The 15,508-nt window shown below is 59.4% G+C and overlaps 1 protein-coding gene across 5 annotated transcripts in view; it reads left to right on the forward strand.

The window, feature by feature from the left end:
* The window catches only part of SHANK3 (SH3 and multiple ankyrin repeat domains 3), a 290,023-nt gene that overhangs the window by 271,460 nt on the left and 3,055 nt on the right, over positions 1-15,508 (forward strand). For all 5 annotated transcript variants that reach the window (XM_090121481.1, XM_090121525.1, XM_090121365.1 and 2 more), the window contains one exon: positions 274-2,608. In XM_090121481.1, the coding sequence (XP_089977607.1) occupies positions 274-2,608 (2,335 nt within the window). The remainder of the gene's footprint in view (positions 1-273; positions 2,609-15,508) is intronic.

Raw genomic sequence — 15,508 nt, forward strand, 5'->3', positions numbered from 1 at the left:
CCGAGGCCGTGGGGGGGTGCAGGGCAGTGCGATCCGGTGGGCGTGGGGCTGGATGGTCTTCACCCCCCAACCCAACCATTCTGGGAATGTGAGCAAGGAGCCAAACTGCAAATACTTGCGTCGAGCCAAGATCAGGCGAAGCAGAAAGCTGCCTCCAAATGAAGGTGGGGCAGGGGAGGAAAGGGATCCGGTACCCCCACGCTGTCGTGGGTGCTGTGCTCTGGGTGCTCCGGAGAAGCCCTCTCTGACCTCTCTGTTGTTCTGGTTTTCCAGGTGAAGACGAGAAACTTGCTGCTTCTTTGCTGGATGGGAAGTTTCCGCGGAGCACATCGATGCAAGACACCGTTAGGGAAGGGCATGGGATCCCACCGCCCCCCCAGACGGCCCCACCCCCTCCTCCTTCTCCATACTACTTTGACACGGGCCCCCCTCCATCCTTCTCTCCACCTCCACCCCCAGGGAGAGCTTACGACACCATCAGGTCGAGCTTTAAGCCCAGCCTGGAGGCAAAGCTCCACGGGCTGCCGCAGGTCATCAGCGCGGCCGAGATGTACGACCAGGCGAGGACGTCCATCCCCTATCCCGAAAGGCAGAAGAGGGCCCGATCCATGATAATCCTGCAGGATTCCTCCCATCTCCCTGTGGAGCCGACGGAGATCCCCCGGCCCGGCCCGTCCGCAACCCCTCCGGAGAAGCTGAAGAGGAAGGGGAGGGTGATCGACAACCCCTACGCCAACATGGGGCAGTTCAACGTCAGCCTGTTCACTCCCACCAAGCCGCAGAGGAAGAAGAGCCCTCTGGTCAAGCAGCTGCAGGTGGAGGACGCGCAGGAGAGGGCGGCCCTGTCCATCACGGGGGGCTTCACCAGGGAGCCCTCGCCCACCCGCAGGAGCCATCGCCTGAGCGGCGTGGACTATCAGCACCACGCCGGCATCGCGCAGGTCGAAGCCACGAGCATCCCCTTCGCCACTGCCATCGCTGGGGTCATGAAGGACAGAGACCGACGTCTGGACGAGAAGCGCAAATCCACTGTCTTCCTCTCGGTCGGGGCCATCGAAGGCACCCCCCCCAGCAGCGACATGCCATCCCTGCAGCAGTCCAGGTCTATCGATGAGCGGTTGTTAGGAAGCCGAGATGTACTACTGCCTTCCCCCGTCTCAGCTTTAAAGCCATTAATTAGCAGCTCATCCTCTACGTTCATCCACCCCCTGACGGGAAAGCCCCTGGATCCCAACTCGCCACTGGCGCTTGCGCTGGCCGCAAGGGAGAGGGCCCTCTCCACCCAAGTCCCATCCCGGTCGCCCACCCCGATCCACAGCCCGGACTCCGACAGAGCAGCGCCGCTGTTCGTGGACATCCAAACCAAAGAACCGGAGAGGGTGGAGCTGGAGAGCTTGGTGTCCCCCGCCTATTCGCCCGGAGCGAAAGGGGCCGTGGCGGCGGCGGAGGCGGCGGCGGCGGCTTTGACCCCCGCCAAGAGCCCGTGGGGAACGCCGTCCACGCTGAGGAAAGAAGCCGAGGCAAGGGTGGAAGCGCCCGGCAAGGAGGAGAAGAAGCCGGAAGACAAGAAGTCCATGATCATCAGCATCGTGGACACGTCGCAGCAGAAGACTGCCGGCCTGATCATGGTTCACGCCACAAGTAACGGCCAAGACGAGATTGGACTTGAGCTGAAGGAGGAGAAGCCGGCGGTGCCCGAAGCGTGCGCGGAGCCGGCGGAGCCGCCCAAAGCGGAGCCGCAGCCCAGCCCTGCGGGGAAGGCCCCGGGCAGCCCTGCCGCCGACAAGACGCTGGGGCAGGGCAGCTCGGAGGAGGAGGTGGAGCCCTACACCGTGACGCTGCCGCCGGCGCAGCTGTCCTCGAGCGACGAAGAGACCAGGGAGGAGCTGGCCAAGATCGGGTTGGTGCCTCCACCCGACGAGTTCGCCAACGGGGTCCTGGTCACCACCCCCGGCACCCCCGTCAGCCACCTGGCGACGCCCAGCACGCCATCCGCACCAGCGGCAGCAGGAGCTCCTCCGACCGCGGGCGGAACACCCTCAGGGAAGCCCCCCGATGCCCCCGCAGCCCCGGAGTCGGCAGCCGACTCGGGCGTGGAAGAGGTGGACACCAGGAGTTCGAGCGACCACCACCTGGAGACCACGAGCACCATCTCCACGGTCTCCAGCATGTCGACGCTGTCCTCGGAGAGCGGGGAGCCCACTGACACATACACTTCCTTTGCGGACGGACAAACTTTTATACTCGAGAAGCCACCAGTGCCTCCAAAGCCAAAACTCAAGTCCCAGCTCAGCAAGGGGCCAGTTACTTTCAGGGACCCACTTTTGAAGCAGTCTTCGGACAGCGAGCTCATCTCCCAGCAACATGCGGCCACGCTGGCGTCCGCCAGCATTGGCCGGCCACGCTACCTCTTTCAGAGAAGGTCCAAGCTATGGGGGGACCCCATGGAGAGCCGGCCGATCCACGGGGCTGACGACGACAAGCCAACTGTGATCAGCGAGCTGAGCTCCCGCCTGCAGCAGCTGAACAAGGACACGCGGTCGCTGGGGGAAGAGCCGGCCGGCTCCGCGCTGGATCCCGGCAAGAAGTCTCCGGTGGTCGCGGCACGGTAAGAGGCTGCGTGGCGCCCGGGGCTGCGCGGTGCCGTGGGCCGGGTGGGCGTCGGGGCGTTCCGGAGGCGTCTGTCCTGCTCAGATGGGGAGCAGCACGGCCGTCCTTCCCCTGGGGCTGTGCGCGCTGCCCGCTGCTCCGCGCTCGGCTCCCCCGTCGGCCGCCCCTCCTCTGTGTCCACTCTCGTGAAGCCGCTGTGTTCTGTTGTGGGTTTCCTTTCCAAATGTTTTCTCCCGAGCAATTAATTAACGGCGACGTTTGTTTCCCCGGTGCTTTTCATCTGGAAGTGCTCTGAGTGTTGTCGGGCTGCGGGGCGGCGCTGCCAGTCGTGGGGCACGGCAGCGGTGCCGGCTGTGCCGCGGGGCACTGAGGGTCAGGGTTCCATTTCCCACATGGATTTGTGCTCAGACTGACAGAACGCAGAGCCGTAGGGCTGGAAGGGACCCCTGCAGCTCCCCTCGCCCAGCCCCCTCAGTGGCCCCCCCAGCAGCTGCACGCAGAGCTTCCAGGTGGGTTTGGATCCCCGCAGAGATGGAGGCTCCCCCAGCTCTGTGGGCAGCGGTGCCGGGGCTCTGCCACCCCCACAGCACAAAGTTCTCCCTCATGGTCACACGGAGCTCCCCGCTTCCCCACAGATCTACATGTAAAACAGCAAAACCAAAAAAACTCCCGATTGCAACCTGAGATGTGAGAGCAAACCCTCGGAAGGCTCTGAGATGCTCAGTGAGTGCCCCACTCTGGCAACCGCGCTGCGCCCACCCCAGTGAGCAGCTCCCACCCCCCCCCTGTGGCCCCCCGCCATGCCCACACCATGGGGTCAGCCAGGAGCTGGGAATGGCGAGCTGAAGGGAGCATTGATCCGAGGAGCTGCGTGTGCTGCGCTCGGTGCGGCGGCGGCTCTCCAAGCCGTGCCGTGCGCTCACAGCTGGAGGCATTTTGGAATGGAGCAGGGGGGTACCGTGCCCTGCAGCCCCCCAGGAGCGGCTCCCGCTGCCCTGCTGACCCACTTCTGGCGGGCACCAGACCCGTGGTTGCCATCACAAAGAGGAAGGAAACCTCTGGATCTTTCCGTGCTTTCGCTCTGATGGGTTCAGCCCCACGTCGGCGCTGCGGCCGCTCCCTGCAGAGCCGTGGTCCTCACTGTGCTGCTCAGCTGGGACCCGGGGTCCTGTGCTGGGTCAGCTGCATCCGAGGGCCATCTGGAGTAAGGCGTGCATTGCTCCAGTTCTGGAACGCTCTGCAGCAACGCTGGGTGGGGAAGGGTCCTGATCTGCTGGTGACCGGGCACGGTGTCTCGGTAGCCCACCTACAGGATTTGGGCCCTTTGCTGGGAGCAATGTGAGGCACAGCCAACCCCCCCCACACACAGCTGCTGGTGCTGGGGGTGCTGGGGTGCCCATCTCCCCCCTTTTTGGGTCTCCCGGAGCAATCAGTGAAAAGCACCCGCGGCTCCCACCTGCAAACCCTGCTGTCCTACACCCACCTCCCCCCCTGCCCTCCCGTGTCCCACATCACCGCGTCCTGGTGCTGATCCCCCATCCCCATAGGTGTGTGAATTCCCCCATTCCTGGGGAACCCTCGCCCCATCCCTGCCCCTCCTCCATGCCCACCTCCCGCACTGCAGTACTGCATCCCCACCCCCATCTCCCTTAACAACCCCCCCAAAGCTCTGCCCTGGCTGTGGATTGCTGCAGTGACCCCCTGTGCTGAGACTCTGTCCTCTTCCTCCTCCTCCTCCTCCTCCTCCTTCCCCCCAGCTGCAGGGAATGCCTTGCCCCCTCCGTGTCCTCCCCACCCTGAGCACTCCGTGTTCTGTGCTCCCATTGATTGCAGTGTTCCTCATCCCCTCCTGGAGCCTTGCAGCTCTGCCATTATTTTGCTCTCGGTTGAAATTCTTGCAATGCTCCCCAGGAAACCCACTGCAAATGGAGCACGCGGCGACGTCGGCCGCTCCACCTCATTGTGAGAGAATTCCTCTCTTCTATGAAACTGCTGTAAATTCAGAAGGTGATGCCAAGAACAGTCAGGATAAATGTAGGTGACCCATTGCAGGGCACGTGTTCCAGTCCCTGGACCTGTCCTGAGATAAACAGCATCACCCAACACTGCCACAGCGACCGCCCCGCAGGCTGCAGTGCTGCAGTGCTGCAGTGCAGTGGGACCTGCAGCCCTGAGCTCTACGGGGGCTGTGGGATGGGCACGAGGAGAGCACAGTGCTGCTGCAGCCAGGGCTTTGTGCTGGAGCTCCTGCACACGTGGAAAGCAACGGGGCCGTGCCCTGCCTTGTGCTGCAGCTTCTCTGTCATGCTCATATTTTGCACTGCTCCAGAAAGGGCCATGAGCTGAACTGCGGCTCCTGCCTGCAGCCAGCACTGCTCTGGAACCAGCACATGTAATGGAGCCAGCACTGTTCTGGACCCAGCACCACTCTGGAGCCAGCACCATTCTGGAGCCAGCACACTTAATGTAACCAGCACCATTCTGGAGCCAGACGGTGTCCCGCAGGGCTCAGGGCTGAGCAGGACCCCTGGCAGAAGCCCCCCATGAGCTGCCATCTCAGTCGGTGCCTCCCCAGGCTCCGAAGCGCTGCTGCAGGCAGGAGGAGCGGGGCGGTCGTTGTGCACTCGTGGTGTTTTGTGGCTGGAGTTCGTTTTGAAGCGCATTACATCCTGAATTTACAGCAGTTGCATCCAAGAGCGAGGGATGCTGCTGTGCTGCAGTGCACACGGATGTGTTCCTGCAGAGGGCACCTCCAGGAGCAGAGGACGGAAGCGCTTTCTCCATCTCTCTAACTCTGTGTCTCCTCCCAAGGCAGTCTGTCCCAGGAGGACCTTTGACAAGAGGCACTGGAAAAGAGGCCAAGGAATACTGAGAATGAGAACCTAAGCTCAGAGTTGAGGCATTCAATAGAGGGAATGTTTGTCCCACCCTCCCCAAGCCCTCCATCCCCGTGCAGACGGGCTGAGCCTGCCGAGGAAGCCCCGCTGCAGCCATGCCCACGCTTTGCTTGCTCCCGGCTCAGCCTCCTGCTCAGCGTGGCCGTGAGGTGCCCGTGGGGCCCCGCTGTGTTGTGGGACCACGGGATGACCCCAGAGCTGGGAACACACCGACCTCGCTCCCCTCTGACCGCTGCGTGCGGAGCAGCTCCCGGGGGGCCGCCCCGAAGCCCGCAGCAGCGCGAGGGTCGGGCGCGAAGAGCTGCTGACCCCCACGCGGTTCAGGAGCTGCTGACCCAACAGCTGTGCCATCCATTACCACAATAAAGCTGTCGTGAACCAACAGAGGTGTAACGTTTCTGATTAGCGCTCAGTGAGTCAGAGCGGCCGCGGCGAGGAGCTGCACGGAGCTGAAGTCGTGCTCCCCAGCGTGACTCACAGTTCCAGTGGGGCTCGGAGGCGTTGCTCTTCAGGGTTTCATTCTGCTCCTGGCTGTGGCCACTTGGCCCTGCAGAGCTGTGCCATCCTGATGGAGCTCCCGGGTTGCAGGGCTGCGTGTGAGCTGTGCTGGCTGGAGCCAGGAGCGCAGCAAGTGCCAACACGGGGGGGCACAGAATCACGGAGCGGCACTAAGCTCATCTGATGGCAGCCCCCAGCAGCTCTGGGTTGGGTCAGCACAGCTCTGGCTCAGCATGGGCGTGAGACTTTTTGTTCGCTCCTTTGCATCTTTGCGTCTCAGCAGCAGCCAAGCAGGTGGCAAAGCAGAATTTCAGCTGCAGAACGGAGTTGTTCGGGTGCTGTTTCTGGAGAGCCACAACTGCTTTGTGTCTGTACAGACGGGAAAGGGAGGAGAGAAATAAGCCTTCAGGCATCTAGCTGCCAGGGCAAAGCCACCTCTTTCTACGTAACCCAACGGTTAAATGTGATGCAGTGAAATGGTGTGGGATGGATTCATGCTTGTCCAGAGTGGGATTCAGGAGGAGCGGAGCAGCAGGCGGCCGAGCTGTGGCTGCCAGCATGGCTGCACTGGTGGCCCAAAGGGAGACAGATGAGAGGCACTCAGTGATGGCAGATCCACAGTGCAGGGATGTGCACCCCGGTGCAGGAGAAGAGCTGTAAGGGGGGCTCCTTCTGGACAGAAGACCTCCAGCCCAGCTCCGTCATCAGCTGCAAAACCACCTGAGAGAAAGCAGCCGGAGGATGAGATGCTCCGGTGTGGAAAAGGATGAAGGGAGAGAGCTGGAAGTGTGTGTTGGAGTCCTATTCCTCTTCTGGCTCACTCCTTGAGCACAGCAAGTCGCCGCAGCATGGCACAGCATGGCACGGCACGGCACAGCATGGCACAGCATGGCATGGCACAGCACAGCATTACATGGCATGGCGCAGCATGGCACGGCATGGCACGGCACGGCATGGCACAGCGCAGCATGGCATGGCACAGCACAGCATAGCATGGCATGGCATGGCATGGCAAGGCACAGCATGGCACAGCACGGCATGGCACAGCACGACACATCATGGCACAGCAAGGCACAGCATGGCACAGCACGGCACGACGCAGCATGGCACGGCATGGAACGGCAGGACAACTTGGTGGCAGTGCCTGGCGTTCCCAGGGGATAACAGCACTTCCTCCATGCACAGCATCCCTCCTCGGGCCGTGCAGGGCTGAGCTGAGCTCCTCCATGCACCATTCCTCAGCTCTGGGTCAGGGTCTCCATGGGTGCCCGGCAGCTCCTGCTGCTCGTGGTCCTTTCTTTGGCCAAGCACACCAGCACATCCCGTGATGAGGGCGCAGCAGAGCGGTGGCACTGCTCCTTCCTCCCCGCTGGATCCTGGTTCAGGTCTGAGAAATTCCTGCCAATTTCTTTGCATTGTGAGCACAACTTACGGGACCAAAAAAACAAAGCAAAGCTGTGGATGAGTCCAATGATTGCCTTGTGATTTCGGCAGCTGCTGAGACAGTGCTGAGCTGAACCTTGGGCACAGGAAGGGCTCCAGGCAACGACATACTGCTGCTGGGGGTGGTGGGAGTGCAGGAGGAGCCCAGGGGGTCCCCAGTGCCCACCCAGCCATGCGTTGTGCCCCACCTCCCATGGGGGGTGCCCTCCTGGCCCAGTGCTGATGCTGTGCTGTAGCTCAGACTCCTGGCGAGGCGTTCACTCAGGCTCCTCTCCGCTGCAGCAGCGATCGTCCCCTCTGCAGAGCTCTGACTCACATGCAGAGCCCCAACAATACCCGCTGACCTTCAGCTGTGGTCCTCGCAGTCATAAAAAACAAAGCCCTTAACACCCATACTCGGTAGGGTCCAAAGATGTTGATCTGTATTTGCCGCTCTCGTTCTCGCCGTGGACCATTTTTTCTCATGCTTATGTTCTCTCCTCCCCCCCTTTCCCCCCTCTCCTGCTCTGTCCCCAATTCTGCTCCCACCCCATCCCTCCTCCCTCCCTCCTTCTCTCCCCCCGTTCTCAGCCCTTCCAAATATCTCCGTCCAACTGTTCAGGCTTTGGCTGTTGACCTCACGCAATGACCGATGTCCCATTTCCCGTAGCCCACACACAAACGTAACCTCAGCGAGTGCGGAAACCGCCTGAACCCAGAGGGGCCCCCAGAGCCCCTCAGCATCCACCCCGGCCCCGGAGCCACCGGGCGGCTGCACGCCGACGTCCTCTCACTCTGTGTGGTTGCTGCCCTGGACCGGAGCTAACATTCTCTCTCATTGCTCTCTTCCTGCTCTCCATCTGCATGTCTGCGCTGCTCTGTCTATGAACCGCCTCTGGCCTCAGGAGGGTGGGCGAGTTGTGTAAGTGAGCACGTTCTCATCTCATAGCAATCTCACGTTGTCCCCACCCGCTCCGCTCCCCGTGTGCCCCGTAGTCTGTCCGTGTCCCCATCTGTGCCGTTGTGTGCTGCTGCTGCTGCTGCTGCTGCTGCCCCATGGCGACGGCTGAGGAAATTCCCTCTGGCTCTGACGGCGCTCGGGTCGGACCCCGTGCCCCACTCTGCCCTCACTGGGGCCGTCCCTGCAGGGCTGCAGCCCCCAGGGCAGCTCCTGGAGGCCCCGCCGAGGGAATGGAGCGGCCCTTCATGCTCCTTCCGCACCCAAAGCCATACAACCCAGAGCTCAGCTCATTGGCTGCCAGTGAGGGGTCTTCATGGTGGCCCACAGGGAAATCACCGCCACGGTAACGACTGACACAGGGAAATTACAGCACGGAAAGTGCCCTTCTCCCACTCTGGTTAATAGTTGTTGCTGGAGGCTGTGCTGGCACAGCCCCTCGGCCTCGTTCCCTGTTGGCAGTTCTGGGCTGGCCAGGTCGGAACTGGATGATCCATAAGGTCCAACCCAACCCAACCCAACTCAACCCAACCCAACCATTCTATGGCTCTGTGATCTATAAGACCCCTTCCAACCCAACCCAACCCAATCCAACCATTCTGTGGCTCTGTGATCTGTAAGACCCCTTCCAACCCAACCCAATCCAACCCAACCCAACCCAACCATTCTGTGGCTCTGTGATCTATAAGACCCCTTCCAACCCAACCCAACTCAACCCAACCCAACCATTCTGTGGCTCTGTGATCTATAAGACTCCTTCCAATCCAACCCAACCAACTCTATATCTCTGTGATCTTCAAGATCCTTCCCAAACCAACCCAACCGTTCTATGTCTCCATGATCTTTCAGATCCTTCCCAGCCCAACCCATTCTGTGGCTCTGTGACCTATAAAGATCCCTTCCAACCCAACTCACTCTATGAATCTCCAGTTCCCCAGGCCAGACCACGCCTCGAGGCCCCTTTCTCCCTGTGGGATTCTACCTGGGGCATGTGCTCCCACCCCAGACCGCTCTCCAGGTGAATTTCCCCAGTGTGCATGGCCAACTGTGTGGTCTTGGTTGTGCTTCTTCTGTATTTGTCTATTTGTCCATCCTGTTGGCTTTTTTGACCCGTAGTGTGTTTGAACGTAGCTACATCCACCTGTGTTGCTCCCATGTGTGATAGCACACCCAGAGCTCTGGGCAGTCTCCTGTTTGATTTTACTTGTCATTTTCTGCACATTGCTGGATTTCCAAGTCCGCACCCCTCGCCGGTGCCCGGCTGGACAGGGCCAGTCCCCAGGAGAGCAGAATGGCAGCACATAGGACTCTCATGCCAGATGCCACCCACCACCGCTGGGCTGCCGGTTCCTCCTGGATGCCACCTGCATGGATCAGGTCTGCTTTGCTCCAGGCTGTGCCGCACCGCAGCTTCCAGCAGAGGGTGGGAACTCCAGTGCTGTCTGCCCGGCGGAGGTGGTGGAGCCCACAGCTGCGGCTGGGGACCAGGCACTGCTCTGGGCAGGGTCGTGCCTTGGTCTTAGCACAGCACATCTCACTTTGTTCACCCATGGTTGGCAGTGGGAGGGCTCCTGTCTGTGCACTCCGTGCTGTTGCTGCTGTCACACAGCATGCTGTAGGTGGGGAAGCTGTGGGCACGTGGGCTCTGTGATGCGAGCAGCGGCCGGGGCCAGTTTTGGGGCTGAGCAGAGCCTGCTGCTGACCCCACATCAGGACAGCACTCATCAGCATTCACGTGATTAGAGCTGTTTGCAGTGCACGGCAGCCAGTTCCATCCTTGTTCAGCTGAGCTGACATTTCAGACAATGGCACAGCCTGCACTCGTCCCTTCGGGGTCACCCAGCTGCTGCCCCGCTGCTGGCACAGCTTCCAACAGCAGGCAGGACAGGGATGGGCACTGAGTGCAGCCCAATGGGGCCGTGTCAGTGTGGGCAGTGGGCAGTGCCCCCACACAGCCCCTTTGTGCAGTATTGTTCCCATTGAAAACATCCAACAGCAGTGGAACGAGGTGTGTGATCCGCTCTGGCTTTCACTGGTGCTTGCTTAGCTGGGTGCCTTAAACGTTTTCTTAGCACAGGTTTTGCGTTTACCTGTTATGTGGGAAGGGTGGGGAGGTGTAAAACTGGAATACTTGCTGGTTACACTGAGGAGGCTCAGTCCTGCAGCATCCCCAAGGCACAGTCAGTTCAGGTGTGAAAGTGCCTGCTGCTGTATGGGAGCGCGTCACAGAATCAGGGAGGATGGTTGTGTTGGAAGGGACTGTATCAGTCATAGAGCCATGGAATGGTTGGATTGGAAGGGTCCTTAAGGATCATAGAGTCATAGAATTGTTGGGTTGGAAGAGTCCTTAAGGATCATAGAGCCATGGGATGGTTGGATTGGAAGGGTCCTTAAAGATCATAGAGCCATGGGATGCTTGAGTTGGAAGGATCCTTAATAGATTGTAGAGCCATGGGATGGTTGGGTTGAAAGGGTCCTTAAGAATCTTAGAGCCATGGAATTGTTGGTTGGAAGGGACCTTAAAGATCATGGAGCCATAGAATGGTAGGGTTGGAAGGGTCCTTAAAGATCATCCTGTGCCAGTCCCCTGCTGTGGACTGGGTGCCCCCCAGCATGTGCTGCCCAGGCCCATCCATGGGCTCAGGGTGGGGCACCCACAGCTCTGGGCAGTGCCGGGGCCACACCGCTCTCTGATTAAATGCCTTCCTGGCATTTAATTCCTGGCATCTGACCTCAATCTCCCCTCAGTGTAAAGCCATTCTCCCGTGTCCTATCACTGTCAGTGCCCCTCCTGCTCTTGTGCTGCCTTGGTAAGGTCTTGTAAGCGGTTTGGGAGGACTGAAATAAGGAATGCTGCTTGGGCAGAGGTGGAGGCAGCAATCCCTGGGACGGGCAGTGTCTGTGGAGCAGGGGCAGCACGCAGCCACCCCGGTGGGTCACATCCTTTGAGCACTGTGCTGATTCAGGACCGGTGTTGGTTGTGCTGCACCAAAGGATCCCCCTGCCATAACATCCCATATCTTCCCTGTTTTGCTCTCCCATGAGAACGTGCTGGCCTCAGGCAGTGGATTTATGGAGAAGAATTTCATACTTCTTTTGAACCGGTGAGACAAGAGTGCAGGAGGTGGCTTGTGGCACGTAGCACAGCCTTCTCTGGATTGGTGCGAGGTGCTCTTCGGTGAGGAGGGATCCAGGCTCTGCTGTGTGGCCTTGGGGCAGGAATCTCCCATCAGTGCACCCAGCTCTGCTTGCTGTGTTTGCAAGGCCTTCAGGTCCCCATCGCTCCTGTTGAGTCCACATCATCGTCCAGCCCGACGCGTGTGCCTTGTTTCCATTCACACCCACTTACCTTTGGCAGGCGTGGGTCTGCTCATTGCCCTGTCCCTGTTGTGTGTTCCATTGACAGCGTTCTGTTTCCACCTCTTCTATCTCTTCCATCCCGACCTTCCTCTGAGCGCAGAGCGTGGCTGCATCGCCGCGCTGCTGACCTGCAGGCACAGCTGTGACCCACAGGGGTTGCCAGTCCTCTGTAGGGCTCCTTAATCATAGAATCATAGAACCATAGGATGTTGCAAAGGCCCACAGTGCTCATCTGGTTCCAACCCCCTGCTGTGTGCAGGTCACCAACCAGCAGACCAGGCTGCCCAGAGCCACATCCAGCCTGGCCTTGAATGCCTGCAGGGATGGGGCATCCACAGCCTCCTTGGGCAACCTGTTCCAGTGCCTCACCACCCTCTGGCTGAAAAACTTCCTCCTCATATCCAACCTAAACCTCCCCTGTCTCACTTTAAAGCCATTCCCCTTTTCCATCACCATCCACCCTCACAAACAGCCGTTCCCCCTCCTGTTTATACGCTCCCTTCAAGTACTGAAGGCTACAATGAGGTCTCCCCGCAGCCTTCTCTTCTCCAAGCCAAACAATCCCAGTTCCCCCAACCTTTCCTCACAGGAGAGCTGCTCCAGCCCTCTGACCATCTCAGTGCCCTCCTCTGGACCCGCTCCAAGAGTTCCAAGAGCTTTGCAGCTCCCGCTGTTCAGATGGAGATGTTCTGCTCAGCACAAGGCAGCATGGAGCCAGCCTGGTGCTCACACAGTTGTTGGAGTTTGGTTGTGCTGCTGGCAGCGCTGAGAGCCGTGCTTTTCCTGCCCTACACAGCCCCACAGAGGGCAGCTCTCCTGGGTTGGCCCCCAGGATCAAAAATGCTGGCGATGTGGGACCGCGTGTTGTGGCACTGGGGATGCTGAGAGTGGGGAGCAGCGCAGAGCGAGGCGGTGCTCGTGGTGAGTTCTGTGGGGAGAGGACAGGAGTGAGGAGCAGGAGGAGCTCGTCGTTGTGGGAAAAGTTTAATAGCAGAGTCAGCGCTCCGTATCAGCGTCCCGTTTGGTTTTGCAGAGTTGCTAATTGTATGAGAACCACCGTGCTTAATGAGAACTTGTGGTTTGCAGAAAACGTGGAAGCTGTGGGGGACACTGAGCCATAGAATCACAGAATCAGGTTGGATGAGACCTCTCAGATCACCCACTCCAACCCGTCCCCGCCACATCCCCAAGTGCCCCGTGGAGGGTTCTTCCCATGGGTAGTGATGATGAAAACCATCTGTAGGAACGGGTTTGTGTGGATCACTGCTTCCCATGGGGACGTTTGTTGCTCACAGCTCCATCTGGGGCCTGAAGTCAGAGGAATGGTGATGTTGGAGGGGAGTGCTGGGGGCACCTCCAGGTCTGCCAGGGCCAGGCTGGGGGCTGCGCCAGCGCTGGGCCGTCCTCGCGGTAAAGAACCATTTGATGTCTTCCTATGGAAAATCTTTCTTCTTTCCGTATTCTAAGTGTGCCCATTACTGCCCGTCCCCTCTGGGCACCACTTCCCCCTTCTTCATTCCCTTCCATCAGATATTTACACACTGAGAGCCCCCAGAGCCTTCCCCTGGCCGAGCAGCTCCAGCTTTCCCAGTGCCTCATCGCCATCACGGCCATCACATGTCCCAGTCCCTCATTGCCATCACAGCCCCCTCTTGCCTCTCCCAGAGCCCACATCCCTCTTGCAGTGGGGAGCCCAGCACTGCCCCAGGCTCTGGGTGAGCCCTCACCGGTGTGGGATTGGCTCCCTGAGCGGCCCCAGGAAACATTGCTGGCTCCTGGTCCTGCAGCACAGGGTTCTCCCACCCCCTCAGGTGCAGGATTTTGCTTTTCCCTTTGCTGGGCTTTCTGAGTTCTCTCCCAGCTCATTTCTCTGATCACTGCAGTCTTCACAGACGTTTGGTGCATCTGCTCCTGCACCCTATTTGTAAACAAACTGCCGAGGGGATCCTTTTCCCCATCATCGCGGTAATTAAAGAGGACATTGGGAAGCCACACCCACAGTTCTCCAGTGTGTGCTGCACACCGTGCTGCTGGCCCCGCTCCTGCAGCCCCACATCTCTGCACTGGGGGTCCTGGCTGTGTGCTCACCTCAGTCGCTCCCATTGCAGCCATGCATGCTGCCACGTTTCCCTGCCATTCAGCAGCAGTGTCCTTTTCCTGGTGACACGTGGCCCACGTGCTCTGACCTTTGCTTTGGAGGTTTCCTTCCCTTTCTCTTTCGCCCTTCCCTTTCGCCTTCTGTTTGCAGAGCCAGGTGAGGAGTTTCTAGCAGATCAAATCCCTCTGAAAGAAAGGAAAGCTGTAGAGGTGAGATGCCATCTGTGCGTGCACCGCCCTGTGCAGGGCGACTCAGCATCTCCAACTGCATTTAGGCAAAGAGAGAGGAGCAGTGCCTGCCTGCAGCCCACCCTGCCCATGGCCGTAACCTCTGGGCTCTCTGGGTGCTGCTGCAGAATCACAAGTGCAGCCCCACAGCTCAGTGACACTTCGGAGGTGCTCTTGGTGGGAGGAGAATCACAGAATCCTAGAATGATGTGGGTTGAAAAGGACAACAGTGACCATCCAGTTCCAACCTCCTGCTCTGTGCAGGGTCGCCAACCACCAGACCAGGCTGCCCAGAGCCACATCCAGCTTGGAGAATCCTTTGTGCAGTTTCGTGATGAGCACTGGAGATGTTTTGGAGGGAGGATGAGAATATTTGGGCACCAGAAGTGGTGAAAGCGAGAGCAAGTGGCAGAGTTCTCCTTGCAGCGACTGGAAGGCATTGCCTGTTGCTGGGTCTGGTTACTGCTGAAGGAACTGGGACTGAGATACCGAGATCAAAGAAAGGAGACTCAACCATCAGTGACGTTCAACAAAATCTGCCTTTTAATGCCTTGCATCAGAGTGTTCCCAAAGGGTTCAATTAGCGGCCAGGCAAACACAGCATCCCTCTTTGCTTGGTGAGAACGCGCTTTCCTCATGAGATGCTTCCCGTGAGAGCTGTTCCCTCTTCTTGCTGATTGCAGCCTGCACTGTGGGACATATGCTGGGTCCTGGGCTCCGTGCCGGGAGGCAGAGCTGTGACAGCCACCGTCCCCTTGCTGCTGTGGTCCTCCAAGGTGCAGCCAGAGCATCGCCGTGCGCGGGAGATGAAGAAAGCATTTCATTTTCCCTGCAAAGCTTCCAGGTTGCATTTACACGATGGTGCCCAAAGGAGCAGTGGGCAACACTGAAGAGACCTGGTAAAGACAAAGCCCTTGATAGCATCACCCTAAAACAGAGCAGCACCTTAAGATGGAGCAGCGCCCGAAGACAGAGCAGCGTTTGGCCTCAGCTTGGTCCTGGTTTGTCCATATGAGGATGTGCTCTGCAGAGCTTTTTCCTGACCCTGGAAGCCACTGGACAGCAAAGGAGCTCTGCTGACAGCTTGCAGCACAGCATGTTGCAGCTCTGCACCCTCACAGGCAGTGACAGCAGTGCTGAGGTCACTGCATCCGCACTGGCCAACCTTACCTGGCTCTGGGAAGAGGAGTGGCAGTGACACCGGAGCACAAATGACAGCAGTGTCTCACTGTGCCCATCTGTGGGGATTTCCAGATCCTCTGCAGGGATGCCACGTGCTTGTGAAGCCTTTCTGTTTGCAGCTGAAACTCGAAGAAGCTCAGGACAAATTGCAGCATTAGTGGGGCAGGTCTCCCCTGTCCAAACTCCCATCCTCAGCTCCTGGATCCTCCCTGGCACAGCAATTCTTGTGGCAGAGCCTGAAAGCTCTCAGAATCTT

Source organism: Phasianus colchicus, chromosome 1 (assembly GCF_987193195.1).
Source record: "Phasianus colchicus chromosome 1, bPhaCol1.hap1.1, whole genome shotgun sequence".
Classification (NCBI taxonomy): Eukaryota; Metazoa; Chordata; class Aves; order Galliformes; family Phasianidae; genus Phasianus; species Phasianus colchicus.